Source organism: Megalobrama amblycephala, linkage group LG10, assembly GCF_018812025.1.
Source record: "Megalobrama amblycephala isolate DHTTF-2021 linkage group LG10, ASM1881202v1, whole genome shotgun sequence".
Classification (NCBI taxonomy): Eukaryota; Metazoa; Chordata; class Actinopteri; order Cypriniformes; family Xenocyprididae; genus Megalobrama; species Megalobrama amblycephala.
In genome coordinates, this window is record NC_063053.1 from 37,799,855 (window position 1) to 37,824,117 (window position 24,263).

A 24,263-nucleotide genomic window follows, 5' to 3' on the forward strand; every position below is an offset into this window, starting at 1 on the left:
TTGCATTTATTTGTGCTATTGCTTGTAATTTGTTTATTTGTTCTTATTTTATTAGTGACTGTTTACTTGTCTTTAAAAATGTTGTGAAGAGAAATAACAAAACCACGAGTCCTGACAGGTCTCACACGCACAGAACTGACCACAAGCGCAAGTTCTGTATGCGCGAGCTGAAATCTTACGCACACGAGTCAGTTTTGACAGGGGGCAGTGTCCAAACCTGTGTTAACAAATGCTATTGACTGCTGGTCTTTTCTGAAACTCTTATTTCGATTGGCTGCTTGTGTTACGTTAATGATGTCCTACTGTTGTGATTGGCTGTTGTTGGCCCTCTTCGAACAAAGACAGTCAAGTGGTCAAAGACGCTTGTGGTCAGTCCTGTGCGTGTGAGATCTGTCATCACTCGCGGTTTTGTTATTTCTCCTCACAACGTGTTGATTTGTTTGCACAATCTTATTTTTTTGTGCTCGGATTTGCGATTTCTGCAAATTTACATTTTACATGCAAACTTTGTCACTGTGTGCACACTGCTGTAATTCACTTGTGCACTGTGTTTATGTGTTCGCGCTGTTTTGTTTATTATTTAACATCATAGACAGGTTTCTTTTGAACAAAATAAACAAGAAAATAAGCTGTAAAAATAAATAATAAATATATTAGGAGTAAAGATAAGTTATTCATTTTAAAGGGGAAATACCATAAATGCACAAATGCATCACGATTCTCTCTTTGGAATTGTTTCTGAGCTTAGTTTTTAACAGCAGATGGCGCTCTAGTCTAGTTTTTATCTGCACGCTCAAATGCTCACGAAGAAGAGCGCTCATGCGTTCGGCTATGTACTTGTACCTCAGAATGCTTTTATAACGCAAGATTAATGTAAACAGCCCACTGCAAACACTCTTGTAATTTGCTTCAACCTTTTCAAACTTTATGAATGATTATTTTCAAGTGGTGTGTGTAAGGAATGTTAAAAACTAAGATCAGAATCGATTCGAGAGAGAATCGCGATGGATTCAGAAAATCTCCAGAAAATCGATCCAGAATCATTTCTCGATTCGTGATTCAATTATTTATTGTCCCAGCCCTAACTTCTATTTATTTTGGTCCATAAACTCCATTATGATGTCAACCTACTGCGTCCTACCTCAGGTTTGTCGTTTCGCCGCACTCACCTTTCTGATGTACCGCCATCGCCGGCACCCTCACGTCATCGTAGGAGCGTCCGTCTGTGATGACAATCATGATCTTGCGCTTGTTGGGTTTGGATTTGCTGAAGAGCTGGTCCGCGGCGTATGTGATGGCGGCTCCCGTACTGGTTCCTCCGCTCCAGTAGTTTATGCGCTTGATAGCATTCAGCAAGTCGGCTTTGTTGTTGTGCTGTCCGAAAGCGAACTCCAGCCTCTGCTCATACGTGTACTGTACGATTCCTACGCGTGTGTCTGTGTCTGAAATCTCGAACTCCCGCGTCACGTTTGCCACAAACTGGAGCACGGTGCGGAAGTTTCCGGTTCCCACGCTGCTGGAGCCGTCGATGACGAAGGCGATGTCGTTGGCGTTCAGGCAGGTCTTGCTGCACACCAGGCGGTCGGTGTCGCACACGCTCTTCACCAGAGGCTGCACAGCTTCCCGCAGAGCGAACCAGCTCTTTATAGGCAGCGAGAAGAAGCCGTTGGTTCTGCACACAGCCTACGAACAAAATAAGAAATAAAGTTCCCTCTGTGTTCCTTAACCCTCTGCTATTGTTCAGGCATTTTAGACCAAAATATTTGGAAAATTGGTGATTTCTGTGAGCTAAATGGTCATAAAAAATAGTCACACTTGTATATATTTATACAGTGGGTACAGCACAGCACCCCATATTGACAGAAAAACACAGAATTGTTGACATTTATGCAGATTTATTAAAAAAAGAAAAACTGAAATATCACATGGTCCTAAGTATTCAGACCCTTTGCTCAGTATTTAGTAGAAGCACCCTTTTGATCTAATACAGCCATGAGTCTTTTTGGGAAAGATGCAACAAGTTTTTCACACCTGGATTTGGGGATCCTCTGCCATTCCTCCTTGCAGATCCTCTCCAGTTCTGTCAGGTTGGATGGTAAACGTTGGTGGACAGCCATTTTTAGGTCTCTCCAGAGATGCTCAATTGGGTTTAAGTCAGGGCTCTGGCTGGGCCATTCAAGAACAGTCACAGAGTTGTTGTGAAGCCACTCCTTCGTTATTTTAGCTGTGTGCTTAGGTCATTGTCTTGTTGGAAGGTAAACCTTCGGCCCAATCTGAGGTCCTGAGCACACAGCGGAGAAGGTTTTTGTCCAGGATATCCCTGTACTTGGCCGCATTCATCTTTCCCTCGATTGCAACCAGTCGTCCTGTCCCTGCAGCTGAAAAACACCCCCACAGCATGATGCTGCCACCACCATGCTTCACTGTTGGGACTGTATTGGACAGGTGATGAGCAGTGCCTGGTTTTCTCCACACATACCGCTTAGAATTAAGGCCAAAAAGTTCTATCTTTGTCTCATCAGACCAGAGAATCTTATTTCTCACCATCTTGGCAAACTCCATGTGGGCTTTCATGTGTCTTGCACTGAGGAGAGGCTTCCGTCGGGCCACTCTGCCATAAAGCCCCGACTGGTGGAGGGCTGCAGTGATGGTTGACTTTCTACAACTTTCTCCCATCTCCCGACTGCATCTCTGGAGCTCAGCCACAGTGATCTTTGGGTTCTTCTTTACCTCTCTCACCAAGGCTCTTCTCCCCCGATAGCTCAGTTTGGCCGGACGGCCAGCTCTAGGAAGGGTTCTGGTCTTCCCATACGTCTTCCATTTAAGGATTATGGAGGCCACTGTGCTCTTAGGAACCTTAAGTGCAGCAGAAATGTTTTTGTAACCTTGGCCAGATCTGTGCCTTGCCACAATTCTGTCTCTGAGCTCTTCAGGCAGTTCCTTTGACCTCATGATTCTCATTTGCTCTGACATGCACTGTGAGCTGTATGGTCTTATATAGACAGGTGTGTGGCTTTCCTAATCAAGTCTGAATCAGTATAATCAAACACAGCTGGACTCAAATGAAGGTGTAGAACCATCTCAAGGATGATCAGAAGAAATGGACAGCACCTGAGTTAAATATATGAGTGTCACAGCAAAGGGTCTGAATACTTAGGACCATGTGATATTTCAGTTTTTCTTTTTTAATAAATCTGCAAAAATGTCAACAATTCTGTGTTAACTTAAATGATTTTAGCAAATGGCTGCAATATAACAAAGAGTGAAAAATTTAAGGGGGTCTGAATACTTTCTGTACCCACTGTATATTGTCCATTCTACAGAATTGGTTCAAAGTTTGAAACGTCTTGAAAAAAATTAAAAATTCCCACAAATTTTGTATATATGCAAATTGTATCCAAGATACACATTTCTAGTAACTGTGCAGTTAATTCTCATATTGTATTTTCAGAAAGTTTTGGAATATTTTTTCTCTCCCCAAATTTGTCACTACCGAAACACAGTAATAAATAATTTAATATGAAGGGTTACATTGACCTATTAAGATTTTGTTTAAATCTACCTTGTAAATACATATTTTGCTACTTTTTTTTTTTACGTTTTCACAGGTAAATTAATAACAATTACAATTTTAACAATATTTCAAGTGTAATTTATGAGATTTGTTGTATTTTGAATCCAATCTTTCTTTGTAAAAGCATAAAGTTTATCACACTAATTTCAAAGTGAAGGATTCATTAGTTTGAATAAACATTGAATCAAACACTATAATAACATCTGAGCTGATCATTCAATATACTTTATTTTTGACAAATCATCCCACGTTTCGGTCGTGACTGCACAGTTTCGGTAGTGACAGTAATGTGTTGGTAGTGACCACATCACATGACACAATTTAACTCGCAAAAACACTAATAATTTGCATAATAAGACATACTAAAATACTATTGATTTGCATAACTGTATTAAAATTTTGTTTATTTCTCCCAAATAAATGATTATGTGTTCCCTTTTGTCACTACCAAAACAATGATGTCACTACCGAAACAGTCACAACCAAAACATGTGGTGAAGTTTCAGTAGTGACAATTTTAGATACTTCTGAGCCGCTCAAAGATGCTGATCAGCACATGGTTATCTAGCACAGTTCTGAACAGTTGTACACTCATAAACTACATTTTATGGAATAAAACCCCAAAAAGTTTGTTTAATTGCAGAAAAAGGTGTTTGTTAGTGACGTTCCTTAAAGCTCCACACAGATTTTCAGACTTCTGAACACATTTAACTCAGAATGATGATCTATCTGCTGTGAAAGAGAAGCTGTGAGAGGAGGAACACAGGAAAATTTCCTGATCAGAAATGTAGAAGTGTGTTAAAATCAGTCTCAGCTAATGGACTAAAAATGACAAGAAAATGCGGGACACATTTTTTTTTTTTTTTTACATAAAGTTACATGATTTAAAAATAGAAATATAAAATAAATATTTTTTTATCTTCATTTAAAAAAAAATCAAAAATATATATTTTTTAAAAACAGCAATGGAAGAAACTGCAAAAATTATTTCAATATCATTTTCACAAGGTGAAATTTAAGGGTTTGGGACTGACACCTCCCAACTGCAAGTACCCAATAAATTATGATTTTATATATATTAAGCTTACTGATATTTTAAATATTATTGTGGGATTCAATAGATAATAGAAGGATCTTAGTAAACATCTAAAATTTGAATACTGAAATGCTTTTTAAATGTTTTTTTTTTTTTTTTTTGGTTGTGGGACAACAGCTTACACCAATTCTGTAGAATGGCCCATATAGGGCTATTCAGGCATCTAGTGGTGACACCATGGCATTAAGGCCTCATTCAAGGAAGAGAACTTAAAATGATGAAGATATAGTTCTAAAATTCATTCTAAATAGAATATCAGACTCCACACCATAACGATAATGACACAGAGAAACAATATCATTGGAAACACTTTCACAATGACTTGATGAACGATAAAAACATCGACAGCCAATTAGAATCCATCTGACTTTAATGAGCTTGAGCATTTAATGAGGCAGACAAAACTGCAGGGCGGTTTATAATTGTCGTTCTTAGTGTAAACGGGCCTTTACAGATGATTTTCTTATTTCTATCCACCAGATGGCACTAATCTATGGAAGCTTGTTTCCCCTACAGAAAAAAAGGTAATTGTGACTTTTTCTCTCACAATTCTTACTTTTTTTTTCTCAGAAATGCAAATGTATAACTTGGACTTTAATTCAGAATTTATCACACGTAATTGTGAGTTTATCTCTCGCAATTCTGACTTTACAACTTGCAATTGCAAATTTGTGACAATTCTGACTTTTTTCTCGCAATTGTGAAATATAAACGCAATTGTGAGTTATAAAGTCAGTTGCGAGAAAAGTTGCAATTAGGCTACCTTTTTATTATTATTCTGTGGCGGAAACAAGTTTCTATGCTAATCTGCCTGTATTCAACAGATTTTAAATACTTTTGCTCCATTTTTAACTCATATTATATTAACTCAAATTCTATTTTTTTTTTTTTTAATTTTATATAGAATTAAATGGACCATACTTTTTTTAGTTTTATTTTGTTTAGTAACATGAAATACACTTAAAATACTAAATATTAAAGAAAAACATTTAAATTAAATATAGTACAGTCATTTCATGAAAATAAAATGATTTTATGATTATTATCTCCGGTCCGTTTTGACTGCGAACACTACAATACTAACTCTAAATGAACACAGAGGGTTAATTGCGTTCATTTCTCACGGCACTTACACACAATGAAACCGGACACCCCACTTTAATCGCCATTAATACCTTGTCAACAAAGTTGGCCTCCACCACGTTCTGTTTTTCATTCTCATCTGGGCCCTCGATGGTGACAAAGAAGATGTTGATGCCCGACTCTCTGGCCAGACGCGAGGCCTCCTCCACCCTGTCAGTGGGCCAGCCGTCCACCAGCACCACGGCCACATTGGGCGCCCCGCCTCGATTCCCATTAGCATCACTGAAGAAGTGCTTGTTGATGTAGGAGAGGGCCTTCCCTAAAAGGACCACAGAGCCAGAGTCAGTACAAAACAGCTACAGTTCTCTCTGCTACTTCAATTGCAGCTCTGTTTGGGCTCCAGTCACTGCCCTGAAATGCTTTCCTTAAATGCTTCCAGGACTCAGCAAAAGGCCGGGTGCTGCATGCTACTGCTGAAAACTATCAATGCAGCAGTTAGTAAAAATGGCAAAACATCTCCGCTAAGTTTAATTGAATATTCCAACTTTGAACTCATCAACTTAATAAGAAATAGTTTCAGAAATGCTGCACTCAGGGGACCCTAAAAGTATCAAAGCACGTCCAGCACAGGTGCTGAACATGTTACTGCATTAAATTCATCATGAAATCAAAATGGACAATTCTTATTTTTATGAATACTGCAGTGTTTATTCTAAATGATTTATCGGTGCATATCATTATTGTGTTAAATTCATGTTCCTCATAATCTTGAATCAGAATATCTTCTCCTCCCTCTCCTCTGATGATGAGGGCGGGGCAACCTGTCACTCACATGAGATCCACCAATAGCAAACCACAACCATCCAATCAATTCCCCTCAGACAAAATCAAGCCCCGCCCTACATTTGTTCTTGTTCCAGAAGCTTTTCACACATATATATACGGCACAATTTCATGCCAACTTCAAGGCTGGAATACAATGCATGATTTTTGTCAGATTTCTGCCCCACTTTGCAGTCTGCAGATTTTGGGCAGTCAGATTTGACAGATTTCACAGAAAATCAAGTAGTGTTTGAACTAGACTCTGATATTTCAGCTTCAGACATGACATAAAGTGATCGTGTCTCTTCAGAAAACTTGGACTAAACCCCTGATTCATATGGATTAGTTTTACGATCTCGATGAACTTTTTGAAGCATCAAAGTGGTAGTTGCGTAGACTGTCAATGGAGGGCCAGAAATCTCTCGGATTTCATTTAAAATATCTTCATTTGTGTTTTCGAAGATGAACAAAAGTCTTACTGATTGAAATGTGTTGCTTTGAAAGTTGTGGCATTTCGCTTAACAACACATGACACTTACTTTGAAATTTTGTTATGTAAAATTCATGCATTGCATGTGACTTAAGTGCCCAGATAGTTTTGGGGTCACTGCAGCCCTCAGGGGTTTCAGAGTCCAAACAACGTGTTTGTGTAAATCATATACAGAAGATGAAGGGCTATGGCACCGATTAAACATCATCCAAGCAGATTCATCAAAGCAGATAATGCTGTGTCCTCAGGCTATCTTTGACTTTATAGGCAGCTGCTGTTTTACAGGATTCCTCTGTTTTATTAAAGTGAGACACTATCTATAACACAAACCATGCAACCAAATCTCTAGGTTGGATAAACCTCAGGCATTTGGTCAGCTTACACAGAAACACCACAGAGTGGCACCAGCCCTGTAATTAACCACAGTTCCCAGCTCAGATTTAGATCTTATTTGGAACCATGTGAAACCACGTGATAACTCCTTCTCAGTGCAGCTCAGCATTATTCACTCACCTACATGTGAAAGGCCGCCCTTCTGCACTATAGTGTCGATGGCTGATTTCACCTCATTGGAGCTGGAGTACTGTTTCAGACTGAATTCTGTGACCGCATCATCCCTGGATCAGAAATGAAATGCGGATACGTCATATGAGAGTGACAGTCCCTCACTACTTTTTATTAGTACTCAAGCATTTGACTGTTTTCTGGCACAGGGACACATTATTACCCATATTGAATGATGCCCATCATGGGTCCTGCCGTTCCCACATTGAGAACCTGAGAAACCTCCACAAGGAAGTCTTTCTGAATCTTAAATCGTCGTTTCCCAATGCTCCAGCTGCCATCCATGAGGAACGCTATATCAACTTTACAATCTCCAAAGACAAGATGAGAATCAAATGAAAGTCATAAAGGAAGCAGGTAATAGTCTAATATAATCAGCGTCAGTTTGAAGGAACATGAAGGAATGTACTTGGATCTCCTTGAGTACGTTCAGGGAGTTTAGGAGCTCTGGCTGTTGGCTTGTGTCCTCGAGCGCTGAATCCTGTGAAATGAGAGGATGTTGTCATTAAACATCGGCCCTGTACCTGATCTATTGTACTGTGTCTATGACCAAAACATCTAATAAAGCAACCCAGGCTCATTGCAAAACATTTCTGCAAAAAGATTTGACGTATTCTTGGACATATTGTGGCACTTGAAATTAAATGTCCAGCGAGTGGTGCCAAAAGCGTGTTCAATTTTCACGGAAACTGATGAATGTTGAAGTTGTAACATTTTATTGTTGTATGTGGTTCAGAAATGAAATGTCCAGTGAGTGGAGTTAAAAGATTAATGCTCTGTCGAGTTTGAAAATAACATAGCACCAACACTAAACCTTACCGATAGTGTTAACAAAAGCAAACATTTTTGCTGAAGCAACAATGCCATTTTAAAGCTTCTTTGAGTCTGAGCTCTTTTATCGCGACTCGTACCCAAACGCTTCTGTGCTGCTGTACCAGGTGAGCTACTGAGCAAGTTTACTTATACAAATGGAGCTGGTTATGTGCTGTAAACATAAAAATGTATTAGTTTACAAATCATGCACTATTGTAAAAGTGTTTTGAGGTCATAATATAGTATTGTTGAAGGAAACATGCAAAAGTAAGTCTTTATTAATAAATATTCTCCCTGTAATCATAATTTGTGTGAAAAGGAATAAAATATGTTGGTGTTTTACTGTATCTAGTGTTCATTTCAGCTGGAAACTGCATTGAATTTTATGTACTTTTGCAAAATGTTAGGAGAAACACATTTTTCCAATGAGCCTGTGTTGCATCAAAGGCTTTCATCTGTCTGCCTCCATAAATCTCACATACTTCAGTCAGTAGTTAGTTTCCTCACCTGAATTGAATGGGTTTGTCTCAGTAGGTGCCTCTGTGACAGTAATCACACAATCAATAAAAACATTAAAATATCCAATCACATTTTCTTAAAGTGCCTCTATTATGTTTTTTTGGATATTCACTTTCATGTAGTGTGTAATATAGCAGCTGTTTGTGAATGTAAAAGGTCTGCAAAGTTTCAAAGATCAAAGTTCAGATAAATTGAGTTTTCTTGAGTCTCACTTCCTGCTGAACCTACGTAACTAATTTGCATAATGCCAGTCTATGGTCTTCATTGGCTGAACAGCGTCTCCTTTGCTCCGCCCTCAATCACTGTAGTTGTGTCTGACACTGGAAGAGTTTGGTTCGTGTTGTTCATGTCGAGAAGACGCTAAGACGATTGATACGGTAGAAGATTGATACGGTAACACCGACGCCATCGTTACTGTTCGTATCACTGTGAATCAAGAGCTGAGATTCAGATATGATAATGAGCGTTTGGTTTCTGACCAATCACAACAGACTGGGCCATCTGACCAATCAGAGCAGAGCAGCTCTCAGAAAGGTGGAGTTTAGAGACCGAATCTTCGAACAAAGCGTTTCAGACACTGTGAGAAAAGAGCTGATGCTGCAGTGGATATTATGAGAAAATTAAAGTGTTTCTGACCTTGGATGCATGCAAATTTATCGTAAGAGACCTCAAAACAAAATCACATAATAGGGGCACTTTAAACAGACACTGGACTCTATTGTGCATTGTGAGATTGTATACAAATGTGCTTGTGTTTTTGACACACCTCTGCCATGGCTCGTCACAGATGGAGGCTTGTGTTCTGGCTCAGGAGCTGAAAACAGAAATCAAGTACACTTTAATCAGGCCTCCAGTTTCACAGTGCAGATTTCAGATAAGCTAGAGCTCTGTAGTTTTAAAAATATACAGTAAAGCTGAGGGCCTGGCCATAATGACCATACACTTCTTCTCATGAATCCAGACACAGTTAACACAAGCTCACTCCATATAGTCACCTCATCATTCTAAACACATAAGAGCTTCTTTGCTGCGTGGAGCAGATAAGTGAGTCACCCAGCAGAATATTCAAGCTGCTTTTTTTACATGCAATGAAAGTTGATGCAGTCCAGGGACAGTAGCAGTAGTTCTCTTCTTGATGGAACTGTAAAATCGTCTGGATTTCTGACCCTGTTGTACAAACCCAGAATCCAGCAGCAAAAGACTGAAGTTCCCAACAAATACTCTTCTGAATCTAGGCAGATTTATGGTTATATGGAGTGTGCGGTCCAACCCTCTGCCATCACAGACTTACTGGAAGCTTCCTACCATTTCTATACTACCAGTTGCATTCTTGAAGATGCATTTACTTGTTCTGTTCTCACTAAACTATTTTATTTTGCACTATTGTGTGTATACTTACATGTCTCAGTTGAGTTCTGTCAAGTCACACTTATTTCTATAGTGCTTTATATAATACAGATTGTTTCAAAGCAGCTACAGTAATAAACAGAATCAATAATGCAGACTTCATTAAATATGAGACAATTTCTGGGAGACCCAATAAACCAGATCATCTCGGCCATATTGGAAGAGTGGCAAAGACCAGCAAACCAGCTTAGGCTAGTTTACGATGTTATTTTTAATAGGAAACCCTTGTTATAACACACATATATCATATACTCTTAACATAGACCTTTATGCATGATTTTGTATCACTGCAAAATAAAATGAGAGAATATACTGTATACTTACAAAACTGTCCAAAGTTGTACGGCCAGTGCTCATACTCTGTGCTATCAGGCCGCGGGTCAAGAACTGCAGAAAAGAGGCAGCATTTGCAGCAACTGTTAGTCCAGCGTAGTGCATTATGGAAAACATACCCATAATGCCTGTGTGAATGTGTTAGCAAAAAAAAGCCAAACAATCAAAAGCTGTAGTGAAAACTGTAGCTTACCACCTGTTCTCTGACATGGATGATAAAGTTAAAGTCATATAGTAGAAACACATGCTCCTCTGAATCTTTTGATATCATATGGGCCGCACATTGGCATGGATTTATTAAACGGCCTTGTGGCATGGCCTATTTAAACCGCATGAAGGAAGTGAACGCAATGTCAAAATGAGTAGCAGGTATTGTAGGAACCTGCGTTCATTGATATGATCAAAACAGACATGTGCTATGCACACTATGAAGTCATAAAGCAGATTTATGTGTTTCTTTTTATTCTCCTCTGATACTGCAGTGGACGTATAACAACATGAAGCCTTACCTGCAGGGTCTCCAGTGCTCATCCTGCTCCATTTATAGCCTGTGTTTGGCACTGAGTGGCTACTATCTGAACACAGAAAGTGAGGGTTGGGCCTCACGTCAGATTTTGACATGATGGAATAAGGTTTAGCATTAATTATAATGTGTTTATGGATATTCGCTAGGAATTTAAAAGCATGTTTAGCCTTCGTTTATGTCTTCTTTAATGTTTGCTTATGGAGGGTTATGTTATTGAACTTGCATAATTATTCTGATACCTGTTGGCCTTCTGGTGCCAGAGAACCAATCAGGTCGTGCATATGGAGGGTGCGTCCAATCTCTTCGTGCATATGCTAGACGGAGAGATTGAGAAACTGCTTACAATACATTACGAAAAGACATCAAATGGACTTGAGCTGATCCTTGAGACAGGAGACAAAACAAGCTAAAGTTTATGAATCTAGATTCATCACTAAATTAATCGTTAAACGTTCAGAGGCTGGACGGATTTTACTGTGACTCTTTCACAGAAGAATGAGTCATTGAATCATTTACTCAACCGATTTGCTCAAAAACAGATTAATTCAGGAACTGTGTTGCTCAGAGACACACAGGTGTCAGTTCAGGTTTGTTTCTGAAGTATTGCCTTCTTTGGCAAGGGAGCAAAGTTAGTTGCAAAAATGATTATCAATGACACTGGTGGCATCACTGTAGTAAGCTGGTAAAGCTCAGTACTTGTTTACTGGTATGTTGGATTTAGGCATGTTTATTTGGAAGCCTTACTAATGTCTAAAGGTGCTTTACCTGTTTCCTCTAGATGCAAAAAAGAGCACTGGAATTTTTTAATTGTGTAGTTTGATTTGTATCAGCACACATGCAAAGACACGCACATGCTAATGGACGGCATCTGCAGATACTTACTGGGATTAGACTGCGGCGTGTGCTGCTTTCTCTCAGACTGCGGCTGCACCCGACTGAAAGCTGCTTAACAATGTGAAACAGATGGAACAATATCCAAGAGAGAAGAAAGCAAGAGTTCATGCCTGCACCGCAGCTGCTACTGACTGATGTCTGAATTGAATGAATGAGTCATGCGAACCTGAAGCTGAGGCAACATGTGGCTGTCTTCTGATGGTGGGGCTCTCTGACCTGTGCACACCTGCCGTCAAAACACAAACATGTTTAAGACCAGCCCATCTAAAGCTGCACTTCACTGAAATAATACAGCATAATAACAAGAGTTATATATGCATGTATGGTTATGGCATTTATTTTGCTGGTAGACAGATAAAAGAATCTCATGAGTAATACGTATATAACTCTTGTTTTCCACAATTAAGGTTTGAAGACAAGGATACACAGGATGTGCAATTTTCCATACAAATCCCATGTTTATTCTGGTCAGTACTTGTGCAGTACAGCAGAAAGCAAAAAATGGTCCAACTGTGCAATTCCGTTCCTCCATTTGTGTGAAGATGCTAAATTGTGAACAGATATTTGATATCCAATTGTTTGGCCATGGTGAGGAAATAAACTGATGGTGAAAAAAGGTGAAAAAAAAAGTTTAATACCTTCTGCATGCATTGAGTGATTTAGTTAGTGTTTCATTTAAAAGAGGCCTTTAAAATCATCCTCTTATGTTTACCCAAATCTTTTCAAACTTTGTCAGAATAATGTCAAGACACAGCTGATGTAAAATAGCCAAATGATTCTTGATATCTTAAATAGTGTTGCCATGGTAACACATCAAACTTTTATACTCTGTTTTGTTTTTGAAGCTCTTAGCATGCTTTAAAATTCATAAAATCCAACATACATCAGAGTTAGACATGAAAAAAAGTCTATAAACCTGGCATATAAAACTCTGTTGCGCCCCCTTTTGACTACAGTGGTGGGGTTAGTTTTAGCTACAGTCACCAAACTCAAACACCAAAATCAAAAGCTTGAGTTTTAAAAATTACAGCCATTAGCTCAGACCAACAGGAAGTCGGCCATCTTGGAGTTAAATGAGAATCTTTTGAAAACTAAATAATTTGATTTTTTTTAAACACTCCTCCAAGGGAATTCATGCGATTCTCACCAAACTTGGTAAAAATGATGCCAAGACATTGAAGATGCTAAATTGCGAAGGGATTTTTGATATCTTGAACAATGTTGCCATGGAAGGGGAATTATTGACAAAAAAAGAGAAACAAAAAGGAGTCTCATAATAGTGCATTTTTTGATTTAGATGTGATATTGTATGTTTGCTCAAGAGCGCTGATCACATGAATGTTGCTATTGTGGTTCACAATCATAGCGCCACCAGCTGGCAGCAGGAAGTGACCCATACAACAGATTTTCAAACAGTTTTACATTTGGATTAAAGAGACAAGAGAGAAAACAGCAAGATCAACACAACTCATCTAGCTCAGGACACAGACAATCACCAGTAAAACTTTGAGAAACTATTAGAGTACAAAGTTCCAATAAACAAAGCACAATAGGCAAGCATCACAATTAAAGGAAACAGAGTAATAGGAGTGTGGTTTACCTGTGTTTGTGCGTGGTGAAAACCTATTGGCATAGACGGAGCTGCCTCTAAATGCTTTAGACAAATGTTATGGTTAGAGTTTAGGGCTTGTGTTAATGACAGGAAGTGAGGACTACAGAAAGTGTCAAAGTAGGACATACCTTGCATAGGACCCTTTCCTTGGGCGCTCTGTGATTGTCCTACATGCAGCATTTAGAAAGAACATAGATATTGAAGAGCTATATATCTATATATATATATATATATATATATATATAAATATATATATATCAGCTGTGACAGCAACCCTAAAGTCAATATGAAATCCTGGTCTTACTGTACAGGATTCATCAGCGTGTTTTATACTTAAACCTTTATCACAATGTAGTAATACACTCTGCCTTTGAAACAACTGTTGCTCCAACCAGTGTTGGGGTAAAGCATTACAAAGTAATATGTATTACGTAATCAGATTACATTTATGATGTAACAGGTAAAGTAACTTATTACATGTAACGTTTATTATGTGAAATATTACTTTTTTTGATATAACAAGTTAAGTAACACAGTACAAGTAATATGCATTACTTACTTTTTTGATAAAACAAGTATCACATTGAAAGTAATGTGTATTAGGTAATCAGATTTTTTTTTTATATAACGAGTAAAGTAACTTATTACAAGTATGCAAGTAGTATGCATTATGTAATCAGATTACATTTTTGATGTAATGGGTAAAGTAACTTATTACGAGAAACATTCATTATGAAAAACATGTTACTTTTTTGATATAATGAGTTAAGTAACAGTACAAATAGTATGCATTACCTAGTCAGATTACCTTTTTGATACAACGAATAAAGTAACTTATTACAAGTAACATGCATTATGTAATCAGATTACTTTTTTAATACAAGGAGTAAAGTAAAGCATTACAAGTAATAAAGGCTATGTTGTCGAATGCATTACGGCATTAAACACTGGCAAAAGAACACATGCAAGGCCTGGAAGAGAGCAATTCTCAGCCAGCTGAGAAAAAGTAATGTAACACATTACTCTGCATAAAATGTAAATTTCTATTAAATTACATAAAAGATAAAATAATGTAATTAGTTCACTTTTAGGGAATAACGCAATATAACTTTAAAGTGGATTAGATTAAATAAAGGGATTCAATGGCCAACACCATATACATCCCAAATGTCACAGACAGTTGCTTCAATAACAAAGAATCAAAGGAAAACTGCAAGAGACCATTAGCACTGTAAACCAACACCACCAAAAACAAAACAAAACAAAACAAACAAACAAACAAAAAAAAAAAACACACACCCAAAGATCTCTGAATAAAATTAAATGACAGCAGACAGCAGCTACAATAACACAAGGCTTCAACATGCCTGCTTGACTTACGTGCAACAGAGCTGAAATACGGGTGACTGCTGCCTAGATCAGAGAGAAAGGTTGCTTTAGAAACAGAGAGAGTAAAGAGGATGGATCGAGAGGGAACCTGATCCATATCGACCAGTCAGGATGTTTATTTCAATAGGGTACTGAAAAACTGACCCAAGAACAAACGGATAAAAGCATGGGATTGATTTTACTATAAGAGACTATGATTCATTCAATTCATCAAGGCGTTAAATCTATAACAGATTGGCTCACCTGCCTCGCGGACTTTATGAATGGTGACCCGTGGCTTGGCTGATGTGGTAGTGGGTGGGGCTGTGGTGGTGGGTGTGGCCACAGGAGTGGTTGTGGGCGGAGCTGTGGTGGACTCTGTTTCAGGAGCCTCTGTCACTGGCGACACCATAGAGTCCGGCAGGATTTTGGGTTCATCTTAGGAAACGAATGGATGATGAGCTGCTACTGGACAGTGACATGCATCATCAGAGAGCTGCTTGCTCTTAGCTATTATGGATTCTCTGGGAATCTAACCCATGATCGTGGCATTGTTAGCGCTATGCAGTTTTGTTTGAGCAAGAAGATAGGCTTAAAGACATAGACATATGACAAACTAGCATGACTAGCTGGCTAAAACACTTACCTGTTTTCAATGTGGTGGGTTTTGGAGTTACAAAGACCAGAGTGGGTGGATAGATCACCCCCTTCTTTGGTTTACCCACTGACACATAAAACAAAAGGTTATAAATAAAACATTTAAAACAAAAGTAAGTTTCTTATGAAATTAGTGTGTCTTAAAGGGGTCATGAACTGCGTTGTTTTATTGCTTTATAAAGTTTCCTGAGGTGCACTTATAATGTTAGTATGCTTTTGACATCAAAATTGTCATAATTTAGAAATAAAAAGCATTTTTTCTACCCTGATTTTATCCTCTGATTTGAATGCTCTGTTTTAAGGGGCGTGTCTGTGTGGGACTTCAGTGTAAACGTGATCATGAAAGCAGTGATCTCGTCATTGAAAATCAATTTCTGCACACTAACGAATGCTTTCATCATAACTAACAGTGCAAACTTGTAACTAAGAGATTTGTTGAATAAAACGTGAGTTTTGGTGCGAGTCACTGATAAACTCACTCTGTTTGATTGACAGCTACAGCGATTGTAAATGGAGCTTTCTTTGATCGCTTTCCATATATAATTTAATCACAGTTTAAATTTCAGATTATTTTCATCCTACAAAGAGAAACAATGTGAAGTTGAGCGTTTAGTCACTGGTTTGATTTACTGACACACAGACAAAGATCATCTGACTGTACATGAATCATTAATATCAGATCAGGCATTAGAATGAACACAGTTACTGACATGTTGTTGCATTACTGTCGAGTCCATATCGTAAAAGTCTGTTTGCGCCAAAATGCGATTGATTTACCAAAGAATCCACAGTGAAATGAACTGAATACAAATAAATAAAGCTCAACTGAGACATTCACATTGTTGAAAATTAATAATCATATTCACGGTAAAGCTGCTTTGACACAATCTGCACTGTAAAAAGCGCTATATAAATAAAGGTGACTTGACTTGACTTTAGTAGCATTAAGATGCTCTGAAAGGTAATGTTATTTTAGTCCTGTATCGCTCTTCTCTCCTCCTCATCTCACTAACACGCCAGTGGGCGGGGCTAACGCTGCAATGATGAAGTTGGCATTGATGTCTTCTGTGGAGGCGGAGTTTCATCTATCTATAGACACATTCCAGGATCAGTCGTTCTCGTGGTCTGGTGTCAATAAAAGCTTTTATTGGACTAACAAGGAAGTTTTCAGTTCTGAAACTTACAGGATATTCTTATAGTATGATGACCTCTCATATATCAAAAGCTCAAGGAAATGTCAATTTCTCAATTTATGACCCCTTTAATATTTTATTTGCATGTTTCTCATTTAATTTTGATTGCTATAGAGAGTCTACATGTAGGAGTGGTTTGCTCAGAGTAAAGTCCACACTACCTGAGACTGAAAACGACTCTCTCCAGTTGTGTAAGGACAGAGAGCGGACTCCACTGGAAAGGCTGCCCTTGTAGTTCGCCTGTCCTGCCATCTTCATCACAATTACCTTTCCTCCAGAGTTACTGATGACTCCACTGAAAACAACAAAAGCAGAACACAGGCTAATTATAGAATGCTATGCAAATGCATTTACTGAACTAGATATGCAATTCAACTGAGATCTTGTAACTTAAATTTGTCTGAGATCCAATGGCAAAGAGGGCTTGATCTTCTAGAGATAATCCAAACACAATGTATGCGGATACGTAGTGCTGCCAATTCTGACAAATTATAAGAGAAACAGCAGATCAAGGAGAGTGCGGGAATGAGTCTAGGACATGATGCAGACCAAAACCCAGGAAACTCTCTGAAGTTCTCAGGATGTTGAGATTGCACTCAACAACCATGAGCTCCTCTAAACAGATGACTGATGTTCAGATTTTATCAGATGCTCACAAAGCAGGGAAGGCCTTAAGTGATCTCTAAAGGTATCTTCTCCCTGCTAGAGGTAGATCCATAGCCTCATATACAGGGTTCCCACACTTTTTGACCAAAGAAAAGCTGTGAAATATCTAAGATGAAACTGCTCTGTCATGTTACGGCAGGTAAGGAACGCTGTGAAAAGCTTATCACAACAACTACTAAAGATAACTGGGCTTTGTCAAGAATTTCAGCAGGTGAAGAGCTGCTATAATGTGGGGTAAAACATAAAAAAGGCCATATTATGCCCCTACAAAGTTGATGTTGTTTTTGGGCTCTACTAGAACAGGTTTTCATGCTTGAATGTTGATTATTTTCCTCATATTCTCCATTGTTGCAGCTCCTCTCTTCCCAGTCTGTCAGTAACGCTCTGGGGTGCGTTTTCCGAAAACATCGTTAGCCAACTAGGTCGTGAGTCCCATTGAACTCTGTTGGTAACAACGGAAAAGCACAGTGTGTTCTGATTGGTCGGCTGGAGCAGTGTGTTGTGATTGGTTTTTGGGAAATGTCCCGCCCCCTTACCATAACCTCCAGTTTCAACACACTACTAACTAACTCAACCAGGCCCCGCCCCTTTATTCTGAGTATGAATTATTTAAATGAGCAATATTGTGAAGAAAACTCAATGGAGGCGTTTCAGGGAGTTCAGAAACACTGATACAGAGAGAACTCCTGCTGGAGGGATTTTGCAGATCTTTTTCATGCTCAAAAACAGCAGAATAAGACTTCTTTAAAGCACCTTTATTATTAAAATAGCTATGAAATAGCTTACTGACATCCTCAACAATGAACAGACTGACAGTATGTATATTTAAATTGACAAAAACCTGTGCAAAGTTTGTGTTAGTTTCCTTTTGATTAGATTGGCAACTTGTAATGTGGTCAAGGCAGCCCAAGCTTGTCATTCACCCTTATACTGGTCATACTTTAACACTGGGTCTCACTGACCGTAAGCTGTTTGAGCTCACCTGTGAATAGCAGCATTGCAGATACTGGAAATGGAGGCAAATACACCCGTCCCATAGACCTTCTCCTTGCTCTCCATGCAGTTAGTTGGACACTTAACGATAAACTCAGGGAGCTTGATCTTCCCAGCCCGCATATCACATTCTATTGCTGGCACGACTGGAAAAGCAGAAGCAATGTCAGAAGAACATTGTTTAGTGACAAATGTGGCAAACATGAATATTACTATTAACATAGGCTCTCTCTCTCTCTAAAAAAATTAATCACTGTCATCCTTTTAAAAGCTACTAATATACACCATTTAGGTACTAAATAATAGGTGTAAATAAAGTACAAATGTGTATTTTTTGAAAGGGTACTGCCCCAGTGACAGCTTTTGTACTTTTTTTTATCTGAGATTGTACATTGATTATTTCATTCTTTTTTATTTTTATTTATTTAATTATTTTTTTAAATTGAACCTACCTTGTTTTGGCTTTTTGTTCTTTCCATTTGGCTTTGCTCCACTAGAAGTCAGCAGAAATGCTAGGAACATAGATCACACAGAACATAATGCAAAAGCAAATTACAAGACAACATAATCCAAGTTATTACAGTCTCTGAAAGCAAATAAGTCCAAGATTCTTGGAGTGTCTCCAGAACTCAAAGTTATAATAATTCGTAAGGGCTTTATCTCCCAAATACTCGTTCCTTCCACCACCAGGCTGTAAATTCAGCTAGTGTTTTGTCTGTGGATGTAACAGTATATAGTGTTGCTTATCATGCTGTGCATATTGTATACGTTCAAAATGTAATGTTCAAATTATGTTCAAAATACACTTTTATGTAGTACCATACCTTCATAAAAAAAATAACAGAAATAGAGAACAGAGGCTGCTTAAAGGGATAGTTCACCCAAAAATGAAAATGTGATGTTTATCTGCTTACCCCCAGCGCATCCAAGATGTAGGTGACTTTGTTTCTTCAGTAGAACACAAATGATGATTTTTAACTGCAACCGTTGCCGTCTGTCAGTCGTATAATGCGTGTCAATGGGAACACAATCTATGAAAGTAAAAAAAAAAACATGCACAGACAAATCCAAATTAAACCCTGCGGCTCGTGACGACACATTGCACAGTCCAATCGTTTCGTGTCTTAGGACATCAATGTGTTTAATCAGGGTTTAATTTGGATTAGATTGTGCATGTTTTTTTTTTTACTCTCATAGATAGTGTTCCCATTGACACGCATTATACGACTGACAGACGGCAACGGTTGCAGTTAAAAATCATCATTTGTGTTCTACTGAAGAAACAAAGTCACCTACATCTTGGATGCGCTGGGGGTAAGCAGATAAACATCAAATTTTCCGTTTTGGGTGAACTATCCCTTTAAGAGACTTTTTCTTTATTAAACTGGATTCAAAGCATTAGAAAGCAAGCAGCTGAATCATGATGAAAACATAAAGCAAAAGATCTTTCACAATATAGGAGAATTGCCATATAGGAGAAGGTCATCTATAACTTTGTGTTTGAATTTTCAAAGTGGTCATTTTCTGACGGATCATGTGACACTGAAGACTGGAGTAATGATGCTGAAAATTTAGCTTTGATCACAGGAATAAATTACACTTTACTATATATTCATATAGAAAACAGCCAACATGTTCTCCAACCAATATGACCATAGCGTTTACTAAAGTGGCGCCCTATCGACAACAGGACACTTTCATTTTAATTCATGAAATACGACTCATAGGAGCGTTTGCTAAAATTGCGCCCCTTTCGACAACAGGACACTTTCATTTTAATGTATTGTCCCCTTTTATCTGCATCGTATTTCAGGTTTCGTGTACCTCAGTTAGAGCATTGCAATAACAATATGCAATCATGTGATCATGCGATCGTGGGTTTGATCCCAGGGAACACATGTGCTCATAAAGTGGGAGGTTTAGGGATGGGGGTGGGTGTAGTCGTTAATAAAAAATTAGTTTTGCTAAATGGAAATAGGAGAAATGGTGTAAAAAGTCCACATATTGCATTTAAATGAACACGCATTTTGATTGGCAATGACGGTCATACATAATTTCATGACGACAGACACTGTCATTATTTTTACGCCTGCTAGAGGGCGCATGACTTCAAAATGTAAATATAGGTCATAATAAGGTGCTTGAAAAATGACCTATAAGGTTGTTTTTTTTTTTGGAGGACAGTCTCCAACCTCATGAAACATAAAAAATATAATAATAAAAAGTCATGTCATTAACCCTTTAAGTAAAACTATTATTAATATTAGTCTACAGAATTAAGAAAATAAGTATGATATATCCATTATTCTACACGAGTTATAATTACCATAATAATTAAACTTTTAACTTTTTCCTCAGTTTGAACCCTGCTGCATTCATCGATGAAAGTAACAGCCTATGTTCTACTTAATCTGAAATAAATAAATGGCGTCATCTGGTGGGTCTTTAAAGAAATATATATAAGAATAACATCTCTGGTTCACTCTCACTGTTAACATTAAGTCCAGACCTGCAGCCTTCCAGTATCATCAATAGAGACCTCAGATGATACCAGACACAATCGCTAGAGGAACACTCAGGATGTTTAGAGAACTGTCAGGACACACCGTGTGAAACCAGGACTGTCACGGATAAACCAGGTCATCTGGTCCGGTTGTTTTTAATTTAGTAAAGAATCAAACCACTGTTTGCATTTTGAACACATATAGGAAAAAAAAACCTGTTTTCAGAAGTACAATTATATATATATATAAAAGAAAAATATAAAAAATAACCCTACCGATGAAGACAGCCGTGAGAGTTGGTTTACTCATCTTGAGCTCCACAGCAGGAGTGTAAATCCGGTCAAATGTTTTCTTGAGCCTCTGTATTGCTTCCTGTAATCCAACAGAGGAAAGGCATTGGAAACTTTAAAGACAAATACAAAAAGGACATGTGTGAATGAATGCAAAGGAATCCACAGAGGCTGTATGCAAGCAGAATGAGATTAAGTTTTGGGAAATGGATGAGAAGTAGAACAGCAGTAGAATAACACCCTTCACAGCGTGACTGATCCAGATTTCACCGTAAGCACTGGTGTCAAAAAATAACAACCTACTATTTTTAAGAGGGTAAAGCCTTGTAACAGGAATGAGGCTATAGCACAATGTTAAGATGGCTTTCTCTAAACCAATAAACCAGTGAACGATAACTCATCAGACCATGGTATTTTAACTTCCCCGTTTCAGGGATCCAGATTTTGTGCTGCATTCAGGGTGTATTTTTGTTCACTGGCCTTGGATACAACTGGTTTCTTAATGGCAGCCCTGCCAAAAACCCTGGCTTTATGAAGGCCTGATGTGGATATTTTGCAGCTGACAGTTGCTCAACACTCATTCTGCCACCCTCATCAGGGTAACAAAGACAGAGACTGCAAAATAAAAGCCAGCATGGCAGATCAGTGATTTCTCGTCTCAATGAAGGCATTATCTCTGAACTTGACCCCAGAGACACAGGCCTGATTTACTAACAGTTTGCATGTATAAAACATGTTTATATACTTATTAAAATGTTTATATATATATAAAGGACTGTACTTTGCAAGGCTATGCGTTTGGCTTGTATGAGTTGTATGTGTGCCAGCCCATCCGATCAACGTGAAGACACCACATCAGATTTCAGTTATAGTCACTTTGTTTTCACTTTTTGAACATTTTATTCATTTTTATTTGAAATAAATGCATCTCCGACTGCAAATGTCTGTTAAATGCTGTAGTATTTTTAAAGACCAGGATTGTCTCTGTATCTGCTTACCCTGTTAATAAACCCTGCGTAACCAGCTGAGAACTAACGCCTGAGGATGAAACTTCAACTTGTAACCAACAGGACATTTCCATGCTTCTTAAAGTGACCCAACTGCACCACTGTCCCCAAAACTTTATGGCATCCAGAGGCCTTTCTGGCAAGTCTGTCTCCATTAAGCACCTCAAGGGCATATCTCACTGTAACAGTTGCATTTACAGTTGATTTAAGTACTTGTTGAACTCAAGTTGAACTCGTGTTTCATGTCGTGTTTCAGTCACTTGGTTCACCCCCCAGGCGTTTCACTACATATAGTTGTGTTTTTTCCGTAGCTTTAATCATTCAGTGCAATGATAACACACGGATTAGGGAGGAATTTTGAGATCAATGAACTTCAGCTCTTCTTAAAGCCCAGAATGAGCAGACAGTCCAAACCATTGACCACATGGAGTCCACACATGAAAGAAAAGCTGTGACACATTCAAGCATCATAAAAGAAGGCAGAGCTGGAAACTATACACATTATTCATCCAGCCATCCATTCTCAGAAGCGCTTGTCCTCTGTAGGGACGCTGGAGTCTATCCCAGCACCTCGGTCTTCACTAAACATCCAGTATTGTGAGAATAAAAGAGTTCATCACCATGAAAGCTTGTGTTGCTGAGTTACACCACCACAGTAAAGACAGAAAAAAACCAAAGGAGAAAATAGCAAAATGGTAAAATGTGTTTTGAAGCACAAGACCGAACACAGCTAATGTTCAGATCAGTGGCAGCTGGTACCTTGAGCTGAAAAATCTCCTGAACAATCATGTGTTGGTCTAAGAAACAGCCTTATATCCCATAATCCCCATCTAACTGAAACTCATTCTCCTAAGCATTACTGCAGCAAAAGCAGAACATTGAACCCACTTTATATTAAATGTCTTTAACTACTGCTAACATTTAAATTAATCATTTGATACAGTTAGCCATAACTATGGTCGCAAGTTCTGTCAATGCCAACCGTAGTTCAACAATTTAGTTTCCTGAAAAAATATATTTCCGATGAACATTTGAACACAGTGTGTAAACGACTGCGCATGTGTGTAAATGTGTGAAGGAACCCCGGAGTGTGACGGATGTGGGAACATCAAATAAAGCACAACGACAGGGAACAAAGACAGTGAAGTAGTCAACTGGCGCCATGTTCATTACAGCAGCATCTCGGAGATCTGGAATTGATTAATTAGTAGAAGTTATTACTCCTCCACCTGTGTGTGACATCACTAACGACGGACCTATATTGATGAACCAATGTGGTTCAAACGACGGAGGTGTGAACATGTTACTACGGTTTTGGAAAACACTTGTGATTTCTTGGTTAGTTTCTCCAATGATGCGTCGTACTATAGAAGTTAATCAGCGAGTTACATTGTTGTACGTGAAACACACCCCTGAGTGGTGCTGGACATAACTCACCTTTACAGTGCAGGGCTGCTGGGGAGTTCTTAGTGTGTTGCTATGAGGTTGCTATGGCTTTCTGGCTTGCCCTCAAGTCAGTGATATTTCAGGTTCCCTCACTCATTGTGTTTTCTGGTCCAGCAGGTGAAAATGGTGCATCTGATCACTTAGTAAAGTAGCTGCACACACACATGATCTGAGGAATATCATGTCTAAAGCACAAACGCTAAGTTGTTTAGTCATTTACTCCTGCTTATGGGTGTCAAATCAAATTAGGGGGAGCATTTGATCTTTAAATGTGTAAATATATATATATATATTTGTGTTGGTTTGGGGGTTTTGGTTTTTCCTTTGTTGCAGGACGTGTGATTTGGGGCGTGACTTCAGTACACCTGTTCCTCATCATGGGTCTTATTTAAACATGCTGTAGGAG

At 38.5% G+C, this 24,263-nt stretch overlaps 1 protein-coding gene across 14 annotated transcripts in view; it reads right to left on the reverse strand.

Moving 5' to 3' along the window:
• vit (vitrin) overlaps window positions 1-24,263 on the reverse strand; it is a 32,137-nt gene that overhangs the window by 2,073 nt on the left and 5,801 nt on the right. Inside the window, exons 2-22 of one of the 14 annotated variants that reach the window (XM_048206037.1) lie at window positions 21,390-21,486; window positions 19,063-19,122; window positions 18,600-18,756; window positions 17,113-17,246; window positions 15,748-15,825; window positions 15,366-15,539; window positions 15,114-15,146; window positions 13,862-13,900; window positions 13,722-13,775; window positions 12,288-12,347; window positions 12,110-12,169; window positions 11,467-11,541; window positions 11,211-11,276; window positions 10,693-10,755; window positions 9,728-9,775; window positions 8,950-8,982; window positions 8,039-8,110; window positions 7,793-7,940; window positions 7,579-7,682; window positions 5,846-6,072; window positions 1,170-1,683 (exon numbers count right to left, since the gene is read on the reverse strand). In XM_048206037.1, coding sequence (XP_048061994.1) covers window positions 1,170-1,683; window positions 5,846-6,072; window positions 7,579-7,682; window positions 7,793-7,940; window positions 8,039-8,110; window positions 8,950-8,982; window positions 9,728-9,775; window positions 10,693-10,755; window positions 11,211-11,276; window positions 11,467-11,541; window positions 12,110-12,169; window positions 12,288-12,347; window positions 13,722-13,775; window positions 13,862-13,900; window positions 15,114-15,146; window positions 15,366-15,539; window positions 15,748-15,825; window positions 17,113-17,246; window positions 18,600-18,756; window positions 19,063-19,122; window positions 21,390-21,423 — 2,233 coding nt within the window. In that variant the 5' untranslated portion in view covers window positions 21,424-21,486. Of the gene's footprint in view, window positions 1-1,169; window positions 1,684-5,845; window positions 6,073-7,578; window positions 7,683-7,792; window positions 7,941-8,038; window positions 8,111-8,949; window positions 8,983-9,727; window positions 9,776-10,692; window positions 10,756-11,210; window positions 11,277-11,466; window positions 11,542-12,109; window positions 12,173-12,287; window positions 12,348-13,721; window positions 13,776-13,861; window positions 13,901-15,113; window positions 15,147-15,365; window positions 15,540-15,747; window positions 15,826-17,112; window positions 17,247-18,599; window positions 18,757-19,062; window positions 19,123-21,389; window positions 21,487-24,263 lie in introns of all 14 variants that reach the window. The other 13 variants (XM_048206036.1, XM_048206039.1, XM_048206038.1 and 10 more) reach the window with 13 other exon arrangements.